Consider the following 19,912-nt stretch of genomic DNA (forward strand, 5'->3'; position numbering starts at 1 on the left):
CTTGGAATAAGAAATTTATAAAATTTTCCATCAAACATTTAAATACACAAATCTTTTCAAAATTGGAAAATGTTTTATTAAAAAAACATCTAAATCAAATAGTGTTGGCTAAAACTTGATTTGTCCACAGTAACTTTTTTGGTTTCACTCTGTGACGTTGTTGGCCAATTTATGAGCGGGCAATTTTCTCGTTATTTCGTTTAATAACCAATAACGAATAGTTCTAATTATACAGGTTGTATGACCACATTGTTCGTGAATTGCCGCTGATTTCGTATCGCGATGGTTCCAATCTCGTTTCACTGCTGGTGATTGCTGCTGCTGCCTCTGTGCGTTTCAATCCCGTTTCAGATAATTCTATCTCCACCACTGTCGAGTATATTTCGCTCGCCGGAAGTTCAGTGAATTAGCTCTGCCAGGAACTCAATATCTTGAAATAATGCGCTCATTCTCCAACGGAGGAACCAAAGATCGTTAGCGAATTCGATTTATAGGTCATTTATAGAATAGAGTTATAGCGTCGTTATCATCTCGCTTAATAGGTCGTTTCCTTTGATGGATGTGCCAAATTATATCTTCCAAATTATCAACTGGAAAATATATTTTGGTAAAATTATACCACATTAAAATTGAAATAAAATCAGTTTTCATTGTCTTTGTCAACTAACCTTGGCAAATAATAAATCATTTCTAATTAGGTGAAATTGTAAAACTCTACTTAAGAAAGGGAACCTCCGAGAGTAGGTGGTGTTGAAATATACCCCTTAGGAACTTTAACAGGATTACTTAATCATTTTCAATTCGTTTAAAAATCTTATAAATTATATGAGATTGTCAAAGTTTACGTAATATCTTGATAAGATGATATCTTAATCATTGATTGTAATTTGAGGAAACTTGTGCCTCAAGTAAATACGGTTAATTGAGAGGATTGCATTATCTCGATTTGATATTTCTAATCGGGTTTCTCCAATAAATATCAATTTGATGAATCTTCGAACAATATTAAGTTTAAAAAGTTAATTATAGCAGCATGAAGCTGATTTCATTGGAAAAAATTTTGGCTCTACATAAACAAAATCAATCCGAACATTTTCGTACTCTTCTCCTTGTCTCAAAGAATTAATGAGTCTATCTTTGTTGCTTTGTTATAAAGAAAGAGATTTGAGAGTTAAAAATATAAAACCGTATAAAAATTTCTTTGAAAAATTAGTTTAAAACCAAAAAATTATTCTGTGATATTCAAGTATATGTCTATTCAATATTCCATTTGGGAGTCTCCAAAATTACATTTTTGAATGGAAATCTATTGTTTTATATTCAATCAACACTATAAAAAATTCACTTTCTTCTTTACAGTTTAAATTCCTTACGATTTTTTCACTTATGCACGATATTAAGTAATCAACATATCTTCGAGTTCAAGAGTTTATCGAAATTTTTAACAATTTAACATGCATATTGAAAAGTTTGAACTCAAAATATGTAAATCAAAAGATTGTATAAGACTAAATTGACTGAGTTTCCAGTATAATTTATATGTGTTTATAAATTTTTGGGATTTTCAAACCCAAAGTAAAACCTTTTACTTTACAAACTTAGAAATAAACCCAACTGTCGATTTAGGTCCAGTGTCAGGAGTTGCCTGCAAGAAGCCATGGAACTAAAGTGGGAAAATTGAAACGTAAACAGTTAGGGCCACTAAACCGTTTTCAATTTGAATATACGATGTTGCGCAATATACTCGATTGTCTACTTGCGCACTGTGGCCCTTCCAATGCGACATTCGATACCGCTCTCGCCCTGATCCCCTCAGAAACTACACGGGCCAGCACTTCCAGGAAGGACTAAACCACAGGGAACTAGACCGAGAGTTGGGTGTACAAAGTTTCGGAATGCATGTTCCGAAATAGAGCCTTGTCATTTATAAACGTCTCTGCATTGCTAGCGGCGCTTAATTTACAACCTGATTGACGAGAAAAGTAAAGTCAGAAAAATATAATAAATTATATCAACAATTTCCACTAATCTACTAAACCTTGAATCAACCAATTAATAATAATTAAGTTATACCAGAAGAGGACAAACAGGTTTAGAAATAAAAGGAAAAAGTATACTTTCAAATACATTTAACAGTAATTGATATAATCAATATATCATTGTTCCTTAAAATAACACACACATTTCACTTAGACCAGTTCATGACAATTTCTCTTACAAATTTTCCTGACTCGGTTAGATCTGATTCACACCATCCTCCATCAGCACTCGCTCCCGGTATCAAAGCAGAAGCATTTTCCGGCTTCGCACTAAGACTCCAATTGGCGTTGCTGATGTTATTCGCTTTCATAAATTCAACCCAAGCATGGGCTTCAGTTAAGTTAACATGACCGCCGTCTACACTAACGGATCCCCATTCGCTCACAAACAGGGAAACATTTTTGTTAAGTGCTTCAATTGCTTTGTCCCTCAAACATTGACCATGGCCAATGCTTCCAGCATAGAAATGTAGCGTATATGCAATATTTTCATAATCAGTAATAGGGTCACAAGCAGCCTGGTCAACATCCTGAGACCAGCTGGGTGAACCAACTATAATCAAGTTTGTCTTGTCAATAGCCCGAATTGCCGCAATCAGAGCTTGAGCGTAAGGCTTTACGTTATTTTTCCATGAGACATCATCCTTTGGTTCATTCCAGAGTTCATAGATGATATTGTTTTTGCCACCATAAGTCCTTGCCATTTCTTGGAAAAATTCAATAGCAGGAGTTTGGTGAGCATGATGGGAGTGCCAATCGATGATAACATACATATCAAATTCAATCGCAGCATCGACGACATTCGTCAATCTGGCTTTGTTGCTTTGGGGATCTTGTAAATACCCACCATACTCTTCAATTCCCATAGCAGCACGTACGACTGTAGCCTTCCAGTCCTTCTTCAACCATTCTACTACTTTCTTGTTATAGAAATGTTCACCACCCCATCCATTGTTGCTCCAGAAAAGACTCATACCAGAGAGACGTCCTGGTGCACCACCAATCAATATCTGGTTACCTTTTACAGATAACGGCAAAACATCTGTTGAAACAGAATGAATGAGTTATGACTATCAAACATACGTAGGTAATAGATTTTGTCGCATGTTTATGAGGTCCACTCGGTGAAATTTTCTCTCAAGTTAAAAGGATAGTTCTTGACACAAATAGAATGTGTTTGCAGCAAATCTAATCCTTTCGTTAGGAATTTCACCTAAGCTTGTAGCAAGATAAATATGTTTGTATCAAAAAATATTGAACTATTTTTTTACTGGATCTAATTTCTTAGTCACTATAGTTTAGAAGCTTTTGAATGTAAGTAATAAATAACTTCTTAATGGGACGTCACATAATTTTTTAAATATGGATATCATTGATTTCATTCTTGAATTTAAATTCTAGCAACCCTTTTTAATTTTCTGCACTTTTCAAAAAATTATTATGTAAGACATGTGCAAATATACGGAAAATCCAAAACTATGAAGGATAAATATGAAGTAGGAATGACTCAATTTTTGCCGCAAATTTGTAATGATATATTATTTCATAAAAAAAATTAAATTATTTTTTGAAAATTTTAATTACTTACCAGCATTAATGGTAATTGAAAAAGCACAAAAAAGAGCAGCGACCATGAATAACATATTGTATGGCTGCAATGATCACCGTTAGTTAACAAGTTTTCAAGTGACTGATGACTTTTGCAGAATGCACTCTAGTTTTATAAGCCGCAACAGCTGAATAATTTATTATCCAAGCATATCTTCAATATTTTGTTACGTTGATTTAATCCATTGTTAGCAGACGAATTGTATAAACATGATAAAATGTTTACTTTTATAGTACCAATAATGAATGTAAGACCACATGTTCTTCAATAATTGCTTAGGAACAATAAATTTTAATCAGGGTAAATGGCACATTTATTGCCAGATGGCCAGTCATCACCAACACTTACGAATATTGTAAATAATCGCTCAGCAGTTTCTTTCAGCATTCATGCTGTAAGCTTTCCTTTCAATTCAATTTTCTTCGAAGATGGGTCTAATTAAAGCTCCTCACACATATAATTGTAATGAAAATTGAATTTTAGATGTTCCAGTAGAGTTTTTTTAATCAATTGTGATTTCTCGGGTTGATTTTTCTACCTCATAGAGGCAGTTTTGCAATGGTAATAATTCCAAAACAATGTAATTTCTTTTAATAAAACGTTTTTCAATTAAAAAATCTCTTCGCCGCATGGGCACATTTTTATCGCGCACTGCGTACGCAACTCGCAAGTTTAAGGTGACCTAGGGCGCGATCTTGCGCTTCGCGGTCTATAATGGGGGACTGGGCGCTTCACGCTTGGATAATTATTTTTTACACTCGAAATACTTGAATAAAATTTTAACATAAAGATCTATTTTAGTGCCTAGTTTTTTATGCATCTCTATACTCTGAAGTTGCTGCGTAATGAAGCAGTCTCGGAATCCTATTTAAGTATCTCGCATTTACGTTGTTCCGAGAATTTATGCTTCGGCGGTCAGTTGCATCAGGTAACGTCATGTGTCCAAGTCCAACAGAAATGGTTCAAGCGGCCCCTTCTGTTTAAATTGGAAGCAACCTAATGTTGCGTTCGCTTTTAGTAAAGGCACTTTTAGGACTCTGCCCAAAGCTGAACTCAAAGGGGATTTCCAGTGTACATTTAAGGATTAAATTGCTTGAAATCCTATTAACTTTAAGGTACACATTCTCATCGTGACACTCGCGCTTCGAGCTTGATAAAAACAAAAACTCCTACAAGTCTTCTTCAAGACTTTTCTAAAATTTTCTTTTGAACTTTTTTACATAGCATGCCATATCGTATGCCGTACTTTGAATTAAACATGGAATTTTTTACTTATTCAGTTTCGATGTATAAAACAAAAAAGACGGGTCCTATTGAAAAATGGTTAGAACAAAAATTGTAGATATTTTTAAAAACTTCAACTTCTTATAAGATGTTTTACATATCTGTCATTTTTTGGCATAAAAATGGAATACTCGTTTTTCCGATATAATTTTCCATGGATAAAACCATAATCGCTGGTCAAGGAATGCTGGTTGACGAACTCGTTCTTTCTTGTAGGAACCCAGAAAAGTGTGTCAAAGCTCGATTGATCCGGTTATTTTTTCAAGGGTTAACCTGTTTACAGGCGGACTGACAGACAGACTGAAGCCATCGCCAAAACTTGATTTTCAGCTTTAGGGGGTCCCAAAACGTGAAGTTTTGTTGAAAAAGTGAGGTGTGAAATTTCAGACATTCCTAATACTTTCGCAATCATAAAGGATTAGAATATAAAAACATACAATACAATATTTTCAACAATTTTTCGGGTGTGTTTGTGTGTGGATGTTAATTTTTGGTAAAGACAGTAACTTAAAGGCGTTTGCATATAAATCGATGAAATTTAGAGTTCTTATTTTCAATAATAATATCACAAAACTGACGATTGTGAAAAAATTTTTAGCTGTTGGTGATTCGCAACCCGAAAGCGCGAGAGCTGTAAGGCGGAAAAAAATAAGAAAATATATAAACAATTTGAACATTTTCCAGAAAATATTCCTTCATATTAAAAAAAAATTTTTTAACAACTAACTGATAACCTTATAGTGGACCAGAATAGGATAAACAGGTTCCTAAATAAAATATAAAATAAAATCAAGTGCTTCTTTATTAAAATACCAAATACATTCCACGTTCATTACACCTCAACCATTTATTCTTTTGTGTAAATCTCATTTCAGTTATACCAGTTTCTGATCATTTCTCGTACGAATTTTCCTGACTCAGTGAGATCTGATTCAGACCAGCCTCCATCAGCACTCACTCCCGGTTTCAAAGCAGAAGCACCTTCGGGCTTATCGTTAAGACTCCAGTTGCAGTTGCTCAGGTGATTAGCTTTCATAAATTCAACCCAGGTATTAGTTTCCTTTGCATTAACACCACCATTGCCATCTGCATTAACGGTACCCCATTCGGACACAAACACAGCAACATTATTGTTAAGTGCATACATTGTCTTATCCCTCAAACCTTGGCCATGGGTTCCTGCGTAGAAATGTAGAGTATAAGCAATATTTTCGTAGCCAGTAATTGGGTCAGAAGCAGCTTGGTCAACATCCTGAGACCAGGTGGGTGAGCCGACTAAAATCAGGTTTGTGGTATCAATAGCTCGGATTGCCTTAATTACGGCTTCAGCATAAGGCTTCACGTTGTCCTTCCATGAGACATCGTTCTTCGGCTCATTCCAGAGTTCATATATTACGTTACTTTTACCACCATAAGTCCTTGCCATTTCTTCGAAAAAGGCAATAGCATCAGCGGTATGTTGGTGAGCATAATGAGAATGCCAATCGATAATGACATACATATCTAATTCAATCGCAGCATCAACCACAGCCATCAGTCTTGCTTTGTTGTTCTGGGGATCCTGTAAATAGCCACCACCGTCTTCAACTCCCATAGCAGCGCGTACCACCGTAGCTTTCCAGTCCTCCTTTAACCATTCTACTACTTTCTTGTTGTAGAATTTTTCTCCACCCCAGCCGTCGTTGCTCCAGAAAAGACTCATACCAGAGAGACTTCCTGGTGCACCACCAATCAATATCTGGTTATCTTTTACAGATAACGGCAACACATCTGTCAAAAAAGAATAAATAAAGATAATGAATAAATTATTACCAATAAAAAATATTTGCGTAGAGTTTGATGAAACTCTAAAGAGGTATAAACAACTATGTTCTTAACTACGATGTAAGGGGGTTTTAAAGTTGTGTTTAAAATAACTGAAATATGTCACATCACTTTTTAACTATGATAAATTTAGAAATTATTTATTTCACAAAGCTATGTCTTTTTCTAGATCCGTGTTTAGCATATAATGTTCTTTATGGCCAATATCTAAATTTAGAATAACATCTAAAATTTGGTAAAAGTGTAAAATTAAATATGTTCTATAATATTCGATTAGACTAAACAATAGAAAACCGTATGATGTCGCAATTTTCTTAACAGAACGTATAGAACTATTGAATTTCACAAGTTCTTTTTTTCTTGCTGTAGGAAACTTGAGGTTGTTTCTTTATGATAACCAAATTCGAAGTTCTAAAATTTATTGATATGATTGATATACTCCGAGATTCACAATTGGGTATCCTGAACATATCCTGCATTATATATTAGAAGTTAATGGGTTTACTGACTTATTTTTTTATTTAACAATAAATAAAATTAATAATATTTTTAATAGTAAGCCCAATTAAGAACATTACTGCGATACACAATTAGTCAAATTTAAATAAATTCTTCCTAATTTTTGTTGTATATAGTCCGGTTTGAGACGCACGTTTGGTTTGTGACTTACACTTGGTCACTGATTTAATATACTTGAATTTGTCTTGATACTTAAATTTTGAAAAAAAGTATTCTCTTAAAAAGGAGGTGTTTCGAGTTTCAATCGCGTGCGAACCTACGAATTTACGGCTAATATACGTTGAATGTACGGGAATATTCGTAGTTTTACATAGGATTGAAACCCGAAATACTTCCTTTTTGAACCTCTAGTGTTCTATGTCAATAAGACAAAAATCGGAGTTTATAAAGTTCACTTAAGAATCCTTTGAATCCAGTTTTAAGGAAAGTTTAATTGTAAGCAAATCAACACTTCCTCTTCGGCTTTTCAACATTTATGCAAAATAAAAATTGTAAAAATAGGATACAAATGGAAAGTTTTGTACAATTAATATATTTTCCTCTGCATTCTCAAGAAAAAATAGGGACAAAAATATATTTAAAAAAAACATTTGAAAAAAATTAATTAAATTTGAAAAAAATGGAAAACTTTAAGAATTTTAAGAAACTGGTGCTCGTTTTTGATCGAAAAACAATGTTCCTGGTCATTCTTGTTTTTTTTTGCATTTAATTCGGTTCTATAATGGTATAGTCATAATTTGGGAGCTTGCCTTATTATTTAACATTTTTTCCATTGTTTAATAATTATAACGTTTTTAATTATAAGTATTTGAAAAAATATATTTTCATTTATATTATTTTAAAGAACTCTATGACCGGGAGTTTTTTTAGTTAATTTTTTTTTATTATTATAATTAATGATTGTGAAACCATTGAGTCATTATTATTCTTTCAGTCATGTCACATGTAAGTAGGTTTCAAAGTACTGCCTCTATAAGCTTTTTATAAAATAAAAATAAACTTAAGTTTTTTAAATGTATTTTTCGTCTTTGGATTACATGTTTACTGTTGAATATTTAATGTATATACCAAATAAAAGAGTTAATTTTTAAATCTTGTATAATGAATCAGTTTACTTCAGATTTGAAGTAATTTTAAAATTATTGTATAATTTTTTGATACAAAGGTATTTTTCTCGTTATGAATTACACATTAATAGATCATGGGGCTGAAAAATAATAATAATTTTTTTTTTGAATGAATTTGTATTATTATAATATTTCAATAAGATATTAACATGATTTTTCTAAAATCGTAATTACTTACCAGCATTAATGATGGTTAAGAAAGCACAAAGAAGAGCAGCAACAATGAACGCCATATTGTATGGCTAAAGTAACCGTAGTCAATAGTAAACTTTTTAAGTGACTGATGACTTCTTCAGAATGCTTTGCAGTTTTATACACTCTACGAATTGCATAATTTATAAAAATAGCAAATCTTTAATATTGATTTCATCAATAATCCACTGGGGAATTGTAAACATGATAAACCAACTTTTATCTACAAAGTCCAAATTATCGATACATACCTGACCTAATTTTAAGGTTGTTATCGTGCCAAAAGTCAGATATCTAAAAAAAATAGTTATAACTGATGTAATTTAGAATAAAAAACATAATTTTTTATAAGAAATAATAAAATTTACGCACAAGAAATAATTTTAACCATGTATTTTGAAAGTGAATTTTTTCTGATAGTCTCTTCTTACTAATTTTTGAAAAATGATTGCATTTTAATAAATGGCGGTTTATTTGTTCCGGGAAGAAATTCTCCACAACTCTACTGTTTCCAATTTTTAAGTAAATTTTCATATGGCTGAAATAATTAGAACAATTTTTTAAAGAAAATGTAGAGAATGTCTTTCCGGAAAAATAAGCCGTCATTTATTAAAATGCAATTATTTTTCAATAATTAGTAAGAAGCGACGATCAAAAAAATTTAATTAAAAAAAACATGGTCAAAATTAATGTTTCCTTTTATGTTGTAAATTTTAATATTTCTTATAAAAAATAATGTTTTTTATTAAAAATGACATCAGTTATTATATTTTTATTCTTAAAATCATAGAAAAACTATTTTGTCAGATTTCTCACTTTTGGCTCGACAACTACCTTAAGTGCATGCAAGTATATCACATATTTTAATTAATTATTATTTTTCCGCAGGATAAAAAATGTGATTTTTTGAATAAACTTGCATTTCCAATCGGTCGCTACGCGTGCGTGTGATTTTTCTGTTTGCAGCAGTATCTCCAGAAGTGGGATTTTTCGGCCCCTACCCCTCTCCTGACTGGGACCAGCAAATGCAAATGTAGGGTTCGTTCCGCTAGCAGATTCACAACGGAATTGGAACACTTATTAATGCCATAATTTTGGGATTTTTTGAACACCGATGCCGATTTTTGGGATCTTTTATTTTTCTGAAAAAAAAACATCTTTCGATTGGAGGTGCTGGCCGCCAGTACCTCCACTAGATAAAATTTGAAAAAATCAACAGCCCTAGAATTTTGGGCTTTTTTGGGATTTTGAAAAATGCAAAAATTGATTTTCAAAAAACAATCCATGTCTCCAAAAATCTACCATTAAAATAAAACATGCACTTAAACTAAAAATAAGAATATCATAACTTTGGGCTTTATTTGGTCTCTTCTTGGGCACCAATACCCATTTTTGGGCTCTTTTGCTTTTCTAAAAAAACGGAGTTTTGGCGTGATGGTGCTGTCCGCTAGCAAATCCACTAAAGAAAATTTGGGAAATTAAAAAAATCAATTGCATCAGAATTTTGGGCCTTTTGGGCTTTCAAAAACTGCAAAAATCAATTTTTTTAAACAAACCCCGTCTCCTAAAAATTAGCCTTTAAAATAAATTACGCACTCAGCCTAAATGTAAGCATATTCGTATATTGTGCTATTTTTAGGCTCCCAAAGCACGTACAAATTATTTCCAAAAATCAACTCTAATCCTCAAGAAAAGTCCGAAAGAAAAATATATGGAATACGTACGAGAAAAAATATAGCGTAGGTCTGAAAGAGTTTTAAGCTCACTAAAAATAACAAATTATATTGTCCGAAAACAACCTATAACATTAACAGCTGCTTCTAACTAAAAATATAGATATTAAACAAGACTAAAAAATATATAAATCAAAATCCAATGGTTTTGCTTTGTTCACAAAACAGTGCTGTAAAATCTTCAAATGAAAAAGAACCATACTATTCAAATTCCAAAAACTCTAAACTCTACCCATTACCCCACAGCAATAAAAAAAATCAAATAAAAAAAAACTTGGCACATTTAACCAATCCCTGCTCAGCAGGGTGGACCAAAAATGCATGGCAAATTGTTTTTGCATGCTAGAGGGCAACGACCCCCCCCCCCTTTTGTTCCAAATCCGAGAAAAGAAATTCCATAATTTTTAATTTTTTTTTAACAGGTGCCGGTTTTGACTGGAAGTTTCCCAAGTAAAATGCATGGGGAAAACTCACTTTTTTGAGCTTTTAGAATAATTTTTTAGGGTTTAAATAAAATATTAATATTGGTCTAGTGTAATATTTATCATTATTGATTCATTAATTATTAATTATTTAGACAAAAGGAATTTGTTCAAATAATAATTTTTTCTCAAAAATTCGTTTTTCCCTCTAAAAATTATTATTATTATTATTCGTCTAGTGAAATATTTATTAACATTGGTTAAATAATTTTTCATTATTTATACATATGAAGTTTGTTTAAACAATTTTTTTTCGAAAATTCGTTTTTTTTCCTTAAAAATTATTACTATTGGTCTAGTGAAATATTTATAAACATTAGGTCCTTAATTTTCAATTGTTTAAGCGTGTGAAATTTATTTAAATATAATTTTTTGAATTATTAATATTTCTTCAGTGGAATATTTATCAACATTGTTTGATTAATTAAAAAAAAAATTATTAGAAATTATTACTGAAATTTTACTGATAAATTTATTATTATTAAATTAATGATTAATTGTTATTTGATTATTAATGATAAATATTCCACTAGACCCACAGTAATTATTTTTATTTTAACAAAATTCGAAACAAAATTATTTAAACAATTAACATTTGTTTGCATAATTGAAAATGAATGTACTAATATTAATAAATATTCCACTGGACCAATAGTGATAATTTTTAGAGAAAAAACCCAATTTAAACAACAAGTTATTTAAACGAATACCAATTATTTGAAAAAATTAGAAATTAGTGAACCAACGTTATTAAATATTTTACTGGACTAACAGTAATAATTTTAAGGCAAAAAAAACCAACAAAATTTCGAAAAAAATATTTAAACAAATCAATTAACCAATGATAATAAATATTTCACCAGGCCAATATTAATAATTTTAAGTTTTAAAAAAAACCAGAATACAGTCTACAAAAGGTCGATTTCATGAAGAATTAAAAATTTTTTGTTTTGAGGCTAGTTTTCAGGTACTCGGTGGTGGTGTGTTAGGGGTGCCAAACCGATATGTCTGATCCATGAAATTCTTCTATGGTTAATTCTCAACAGGCCCCCATAGTTTCCGGTCACAGTTTTTCAAACCTTAAAAAATTATCCCAAAAACTAAAAAAAAATGTGTTTTTTCTCCAGGCATTTTACATGGGAAACTTCAAGTCAAACCCAGCACATGTTAAAATCGAAAAAATAGAGAATTTCTTCTTTCGCATTTGGTCCTCATTTAAAAAATCCATAAAAATTTCAATTATAAATAATTATCACAAAAACTTTCCCAAAAATCGTGTTCATATCCTCATCTCCACAGTAACATTAAACAACACTTGAGAACTACCTCTATCACAGAAGTCTCACTCTCCATCAACTAAAGCCTCCAAAACAATATCAAATTAAAATTAAGTACCCCGAACAACTTACAAACACTCTAGTTAATAGATACATCTCCACAGTAATATTTTACGTCACTTATGAAATACTCACCTAATGAATGTCTCAGCTTCAATCAATTAAAACGGTAAAAAATATTTCAAATTAAAAATGATTTCCTCAAAAAATTTTCTAAGACTCCAGTTAAATATTTATTTCTACAATAATATTACAGGACCCCTAGGAATTATATCTATCACATTAAGCGAACCAAGTCTCACCTTCTATCAATTAAAATGGTAAAAAATATTACAAACTAAAAATAGTCAACACACACAGCTCTTCAAGTCTCTGGTAGATATATTCACCCTCACAGTAATATTTCCCAACTTCCCAGAACCACCCCTATCAAATTTAATGCATTGAGTCTCAGCTATCTTCGGGTAAATCCGAAAAAAATTTAATTGAAAAGAATCACCCCTGACAACTTTCCAAGACTACAGTTAATATATCTACCTCCACATGAATATAGCGCGCCCTGTAGAAACTACTCCTATGACATTTAATGAACCTAGTCTCACCTGCTACCAATTAAAACGGTAAAAGATTTTTCAAATTGAAAACAATCTGCACACACAGCTTTGAAAGTATCAGGTAGATAAATTCACCCTCACAGTAATATTACACAACCCCCCGGAACTACCCCTAACAAATTTAACGAATCCAGTCTCAGCTATCTTCAAATAAACACATTAAAAAATTGTAACTCAAAGGAATCACCCTAGGCAATTTTTCAAGACTCCAGTTAATATATCTATCTCCACAGCAATATACTACGACCCCTAGGAACTACCTCTATCATATTTATTGATCTAAGCCTTACATTCCATCAATTAAAATGGTAAAAAATATTACAAATTAAAAATAGTTAACGCACGCAGCTTTTCAAGTCTCTGGTAGATTTATTCACCCTCACAGTAATATTCCAAAACGCCCCGGAACTACCCCTATCAAATTTAATTAATCCAATCTCAGCTGCCTTCAACTAAAATCGCCAAACAAATTTTAATTTAAAATAAGTTCCAAACATGACTCCCCAAGTCTCCATTTGATATACTTACTCAGGCTTTTTCATCTAAAGCAGCAAAAGGAACTTTAAATAACAAGAATCACCCCATACAACTTTACAGGACTCTAGTTAATATATCTATCTGCACAGTAATATTACACGGCCTCTAGGAAACATCTCTGTCACATTTGGTAGACCAAGTGTCAGCTGTCTTCAACGAAAATTACAAAAAAAAAATATATGTATAACTACCACACACAGCTCTCAAGGTCTTTAATTGATATATCTATAGTCACAGAAATATGCCGCAACACATAGCGGTTGTAGAGTATTACTGTAAGGATGGATATATCTACTAGAAGTTTGGAAAGCTGTGTGGAGATTATTTTTAGTTTAAAATATTTCTAACGTTTTAATTTACGGAAGGTGAGAATTGGTTTCTTAAATGTGATAGGGATAGTTCCTCGGGATCGCATAATATTACTGTTAAGATAGATATATTAATTCGAGTCTTGAAAAGTGGTTTTAGGTGATTATATTTAATTTTACATTTTTTGGCCGTTTTAGTTAAAGACAAGTGAGACTGGATTCGTTATATTTGATAGGGATAGCTCCTGCGGGATGCGGAATATCACTGGGAAAATAGATAAATCAATTAGTGTTGAAGTGTTTTCTGGGATTATTCTTTTTAATTTTCAATTTTTTTGGCGTTTTTAGTTGAAGATAGCTGAGATTGGATTTGTTAAATGTGATAGAGGTAGTTCCTAGGGTTCGTGGTATATTACTGTAAGGGTAAGTATATCAAATGGATACTTAAAGAGTTGTGTTTGTTAATTATTTTTGAAATTATTTTTTTAGCCTTTTTAGTTGAAGGCAGCTGAGACTTGGTTCGTGAAATGTTATGGTGTAGTTCGTAGGGGCTGTGTAATATTACTGTGGAAATAGGTACATTAATTTCAGTCTTAAAAATTTGTATGTGGTAATTATTTTTAATTCGAAATATTTTTTACCGTGTTATTTGATGGAAGCTGAGACTTTCATAAGGTAAGTATTTCATGATTGACGTGGAATATTACTGTGGAGATAGATTTATTAACTAGAGTGTTTGTAAGTTGTTTGGGGTACTTATTTTTAACTTGAGATTGTTTTGGAGGCTTTAGTTGATGGAGGGTGAGACTTGGTTCTTTAAGTGTGATAGGGGTAGTTCTCAAGTGTTGTTTAATGTTAGTGTGGAGATGAAGGAATGAAACACATTTTTGGGAATGTCTTTTGTGGTAAATATATTTAATTGAATTCTATGGATTTTTAGTTAAAGGCATAGAGTGTAATGCAGGAACCTGTAGAGGATCGTATATAGGATCCTATGTCCTCTTTCGTCTTTTCTGTCCTTTTTACGAAAATTTAATTTTTCAATTTTTAATCTTATTTTTTGCGATTAAAAGAAAATCTACTCGTCCCATATAAAAATGGTTAATAATAAATTTATAGATCTTTTTAGGCGAACAACTTTTTTCTTTTAATTTCAGTTCGTACCTTTTGTCGTTTTTGCAACAACAACAAAATTAATTTTTTTATTTGGCATGTTATTTTTTACGACTAATGCAAAAACTACGTGTCCTACCAAAATTATTCACTACAAATTTCATAAGTTTTCTAGCTTATTCATTTTTTTTTCGTATCGTGCATAGTTTGAAAAAAAAATAGAATTTTTGGATTTTTCATTATTTTTAATACGATCAGATTTTGAATTCTAAACTTTTCGACCAAATCAAAAAAAGTTGTCAGGATAATCTTGTAGGGTTTTCAAAAATCAACATTTTTCTTCTCTAGACTTTTTTTTATATCATGCGTCGTTTGGCTTAAAATGTTCATTTTAGTTTCTTTTTATTATGAAAATGCTCTAACTCTGATGACTTTTTTTAATATAAAAAAGTCATTACGATAAATTGTTTGTATTTTTGAGTACTAAGAATAACCGTACATAGAATTTGTAAATATTGAAAAAATATGGTTTTAAAACTTTTGAAAATGCGCTCACTTTTTGGGTTTTCATAAAAAATAGCTGGTTTACGAACTCGTTCTTTCTTTTTAGGCCTTAAAAAAGTGTGACAAAGCAGAATTCAATCTGATCAATTTTTCGAAAGTTATCGTGTCTACAGAATACAGACTACAGACAGACATACAAACACCTGCGTAAAAATTGTTTTCTGACTCAGAGGGTCTCAAAGCGTGTAGATTTGATGAAAACAGACCAAGTGAAATTTTACATAAAACCTTCTCATTAGGAAGAGAATGTAAAAAGAATCTGCTTGTTGTTGAACATCCTTTATTGTTTGTCAACGTTTCGAGCACAAATGTTCTCCTCATCAGGACATTCAATTACGAGGGTGGTTCAAATATGATCGAGACAAACGCTGTAGATGGCGCGCATGCATGTTTTGAAGGTCGTGGCTTGAGTATGTGATAGCTGGGTCCTTTGCGAACAGTGTGGCATAGTTTTCGTCGGAAGCGCATGTTTCTTGCGCGTGCTACAACCATGAGTGAACGTCAAGTGCCGACCGTCGCGCCGTTGCGCCAACATATTGTCATTCGTTTTTTACTGGCCAAAACATTCAAGGATGGCCGCGAAACCGTCGAGAATGAGCCATATGATCGTCGACCGTGAACCAGCATGACACCAGACAACATTCCACGAACACCTTTTATCGCTCGAAACGGAGGAGCATTCCAGCACGAAGTGCGATTCTTCTCCAGGATAACGCGCGCCCTCATACCGCGCGTCTCACGTTCGATACAATATCGGAATTGGGGTGGGAGGTACTGGCACACCCCCCTACAGTCCAGATTTATCACCCTGCGACTACCACATGTTTGGACTACTGAAAGAAGCCCTCGGAGGTCAAAGATTCAACACCGACGACGAGGTAGAGGAGTTCGTGCGCACATAACTGTCCGAGTTGCCCAAGGAATTCTTCGATAACGGCATCAAAAAACTTCCTGAAAGGTGGGCAAAATACGTAACTTATGAGGAGAAATACCTAGAAAAACTGTAAATTTTTGTAAATTTTTTCGATAGTAAATAAGCGTGTCAGAGTATTTGTCTCGATCATATTTGAACTGCCCTCGTATTAAAAAGTTTTATTCAAATCAAAGGTTTATACGAATCTCAGCTCATTCTATTTTTTTCATGGGTCTGATTATTAAGATTACTTCTGTTTAATTGCTGATGATTAAAATCAATCAACCTAACTGATTTCATGATAATCAAGATTAAAAATAATAAGTTATATAAATAGACAATTTAAGTGAAAAGGAGACAAAACTTACGTTTTGTTCCATTTTTTAAATACAATACGAGAAACAGAGGATTTTCATGAACACAATTAGAAAATTAGACAAGAACAGAAAAGACTCGTTGATGCGAGACATTTTTATTAAACTATTTGTTCTTACTTAATTTTCAATTCCTCTGTGAGAAATCAAACATCTTTGCTAATTAATAATAAGGAGGAAGAAATGTGCTTATCAAATAAGCACCATAAAATTGTTTATACAAAGAATGTGGAAACAAGCGAGATCGAATTCACAGCTAGTTTAGTAAGATATTCCAAAAATAAAGATACTTTAAACATTTATTAAATCAGCCTAATCGTGCTAATCGACGCAATCGTGCAAATTGTTATTGCACGGTGCATGAAGTCAAATCTAGAAAAAATAGTTAGAAAAATTGTAGACATCTTTGTAGGAAAATAAAACTCAAAATCAAGGGAATATTTAAGAACTAATTTTGAATAGAAGCACCATAATTACAATGCTGATGCACTAAGGAAAAACCACGTAATTGGCTTGGCGATCACAGTTTATTTTCACATATTTGAAAATGGGAAAGTCGACCTCAACGAGAAGATCACTTGCGTAAGGTTAAGATTATATAGAAAGTTACGTGCGAAAATGAGCTTAGGAATATGAAAAATATTTCAAATCTCAGATGTGTTTTCAAATTTAAGAGAAAATTACAATACCATCTAAAAAAAATTTACAAACTTATTTCAGCCTATGTTCATGTTATTGAGAATTTTGATAGTTTTGAACCTATTGGTGACGAAAAATTTTATTTAGAATTTATTATTATGCTGAAAACATATAAAGGTGGGGTTAGAAAAAATCTTGTGTTAAAAAAAATCTCAAAATTAATGTGTACTATGAGAATAAGAGAAACAGTGATTCATATTTACTCATAAGGAAAATACTTCCCTTTAAAAGTATTGAGTTAATAATAAAACTCATAATATATTAAATTAATATATTAAATACTTTTTTCAAACCCGAAAATTTGTTTAAATGTTTAATATTATATTATTTTGGAATGTAGAAATATTAAAATAATGTTTTTAACAACTAACTGATAAATTTATAGTGGATCAGAACAGGATAAATAGGTTTTTAAATAAAATATAAAATTAATTCAATTGTTTCTTTATTAAAATATCAAATATATTAAACAGCCATCATAAATCAACTAATTATTCTTAATTTAAAAACTCATTTCAGTTAGACCATGTTCTGATAATATCTCGTAAGATTTTTCCTGATTCGGTAAGATCTGATTCAGACCATCCTCCGCCAGAACGCACTCCTGGTTTCAAAGTAGAAGCACCTTCCGGCTTATCACTGACACTCCAGTTGCAGTTGCTAAGGTGATTAGTTTTCATGAATGCAAACCAGGCATTAGTTTCATCTACAATGACACCACCATTGCCATTTACATTAACGGTGCCCCATTCGGAGACAAACAATAGTCTATGATTTTTAAGTGCAGTAGTTGCCTTGTCCCTCAAATCTTGACCATGACCATCGCTTCCTGTGCAGAAATGTAGAGTATATGCAATATTTACGTAGCCAGTAATTTTGTCGGCAGCAGCCTGGTCAAGATCGTGATCCCAGTGGGTTGAACCGACTAAAATCAGGTTTGTGTTGTCAATATCCCTGATTGCCGTAATTACTTCTTCAGCATAAGGCTTCACGTTGTCCCTACATGAGACATCGTCCTTTCGCTTATTTTAGACTTCATATATAACGTTATTTTTACCAACATGAGTCCTTGCCATTTCTTCGAAAAGTGAAATAGCAGCAGTGGTATGCAGGTGAGCATAATGATCATGTCAATCAATGATGGCATACATTTCAAATTCGATCGCAGCATCGACAACAGTTCTCACTCTTGCTTTGTTGCTTTGGGGATCTAGTAAATAGCTACCATACATTTCGATTCCCATAGAAGCGCGTAGAACAGTAGCTTTCCAATCCTCCTTTAATCATTTTACTGCTTCCATGTTTAAAAATTTTTTCTTTGTTCCATCCGCCGCTTGTCCAGAAAAAACTCATATCAGAGAGACTTTCTTGCACACCGTCAATCAATATCTGGTTATCTGACACAGATAACGGCAATACATCTGCGAAAACAGAATAAATAAAAATATGAATAAATTATTACTAATCAAAAAATATTTGCAAATAGATTGATATAATGTTCTTTATGCCCAATATCTAAATTTATTTCGATATCTAAATTTAATTAGACTAAAAATACAGAAAAACGTCCGCTGTCGCCGTATTTTTAACAGAACCTAGAATTATTGAATTTTATAAGTACATTTTTTCGTGTTATAGAAAAATTTTAATAAATTCTTGTTATTTATTGTCATGTAGTCTAGTTTGAGTAGCAAGTTTGACATATGTCTTACATTTGGTCACTGAATTTATATACTTGAATTTGTGTAGATACTTGAATATCGAAAAGAAGTAGTCTCTTAAAGAGGACGTATTTCGGGTTTCAATCGCGTGCAAAACTACGAATCGACGGCAAATATACGGTATATCTACGGGAAGCTTCGTCGTTTATAAAGTTCATGTGAAAATCCTTTGAATATAGTTTTTTCTCAAATTATATTATATACGCCTCTGAAACTTGGTACAAACACTGCTAATGGTTTGAGAAAGGTTTAGTTATAAACAAATTAATACTTCCTTTGCGGATTTTCGATATTTATGCAAAAGAAAAATTCTAGAAATAGGATGTGAATAGAAAGGTTGGTTCAATTATTACATTTTCTGCTCTAGTCTTTAAAAAAATAACAAAAAAGATATATTTGAACAAAAATCATTTTAAAAAAATCAAATACATTGAAAACTAAAAAAAAATATTTGTAAAATTTAACAATTTTTAAAAACTGGTTGACGCTTTGTTCGAGAAACAATGTTCCCGGTCATTTCCCGGTTAATAGCCAGTCAGAATTTCACCAATCAAACGAACTTAACTGTTTTGAAGTTCGATGGAGATTATTTAAGTCGTCTCGTCCAACCATATCATAATGTAGATGTCTTACTCGGTTTGTTCACAATGATTTAAAGCATAGCAAAATTGTATTTACGCTAGCTCTCTCTGACGTCAATTATAAACTTCTCTGGGAAATTCTCATTATTTAAATTTTGCAAATCACAATCACTGGGCTTCTTAACTTCTTATCGGACGTATATATTGAGAACTGGAGAGTGTATGATCTATTCGAACGAGACGACTCAAATAATCCCGATCGAACTTCGCAACTGGTAACGGACCATTCCCAAAATACGTGTTGCATTTTTCAGGAGTTTCGGACGAACTACCCCCCCCCAT

The 19,912-nt window shown here is 32.1% G+C and overlaps 3 protein-coding genes across 3 annotated transcripts in view; all 3 read right to left on the reverse strand.

The window, feature by feature from the left end:
* LOC117182323 overlaps positions 1-19,912 on the reverse strand; it is a 120,337-nt gene that overhangs the window by 49,898 nt on the left and 50,527 nt on the right. The window lies entirely within an intron of this gene.
* On the reverse strand, positions 2,186-3,695 carry LOC117182325 (endoglucanase Z-like). Its single transcript, XM_033375484.1, has 2 exons — positions 3,628-3,695; positions 2,186-3,081 (listed from the first exon to the last, which is right to left on the reverse strand). Exons 1-2 carry the CDS (start codon positions 3,680-3,682, stop codon positions 2,186-2,188), a joined length of 951 nt encoding a protein of 316 aa, XP_033231375.1. The 5' UTR covers positions 3,683-3,695.
* Positions 5,792-8,656, reverse strand: LOC117182324 (endoglucanase Z-like). Its single transcript, XM_033375483.1, has 2 exons — positions 8,581-8,656; positions 5,792-6,702 (listed from the first exon to the last, which is right to left on the reverse strand). Exons 1-2 carry the CDS (start codon positions 8,633-8,635, stop codon positions 5,804-5,806), a joined length of 954 nt encoding a protein of 317 aa, XP_033231374.1. The 5' UTR covers positions 8,636-8,656; the 3' UTR covers positions 5,792-5,803.

Source organism: Belonocnema kinseyi, chromosome 10 (genome assembly GCF_010883055.1).
Source record: "Belonocnema kinseyi isolate 2016_QV_RU_SX_M_011 chromosome 10, B_treatae_v1, whole genome shotgun sequence".
NCBI classification, from domain to species: Eukaryota; Metazoa; Arthropoda; class Insecta; order Hymenoptera; family Cynipidae; genus Belonocnema; species Belonocnema kinseyi.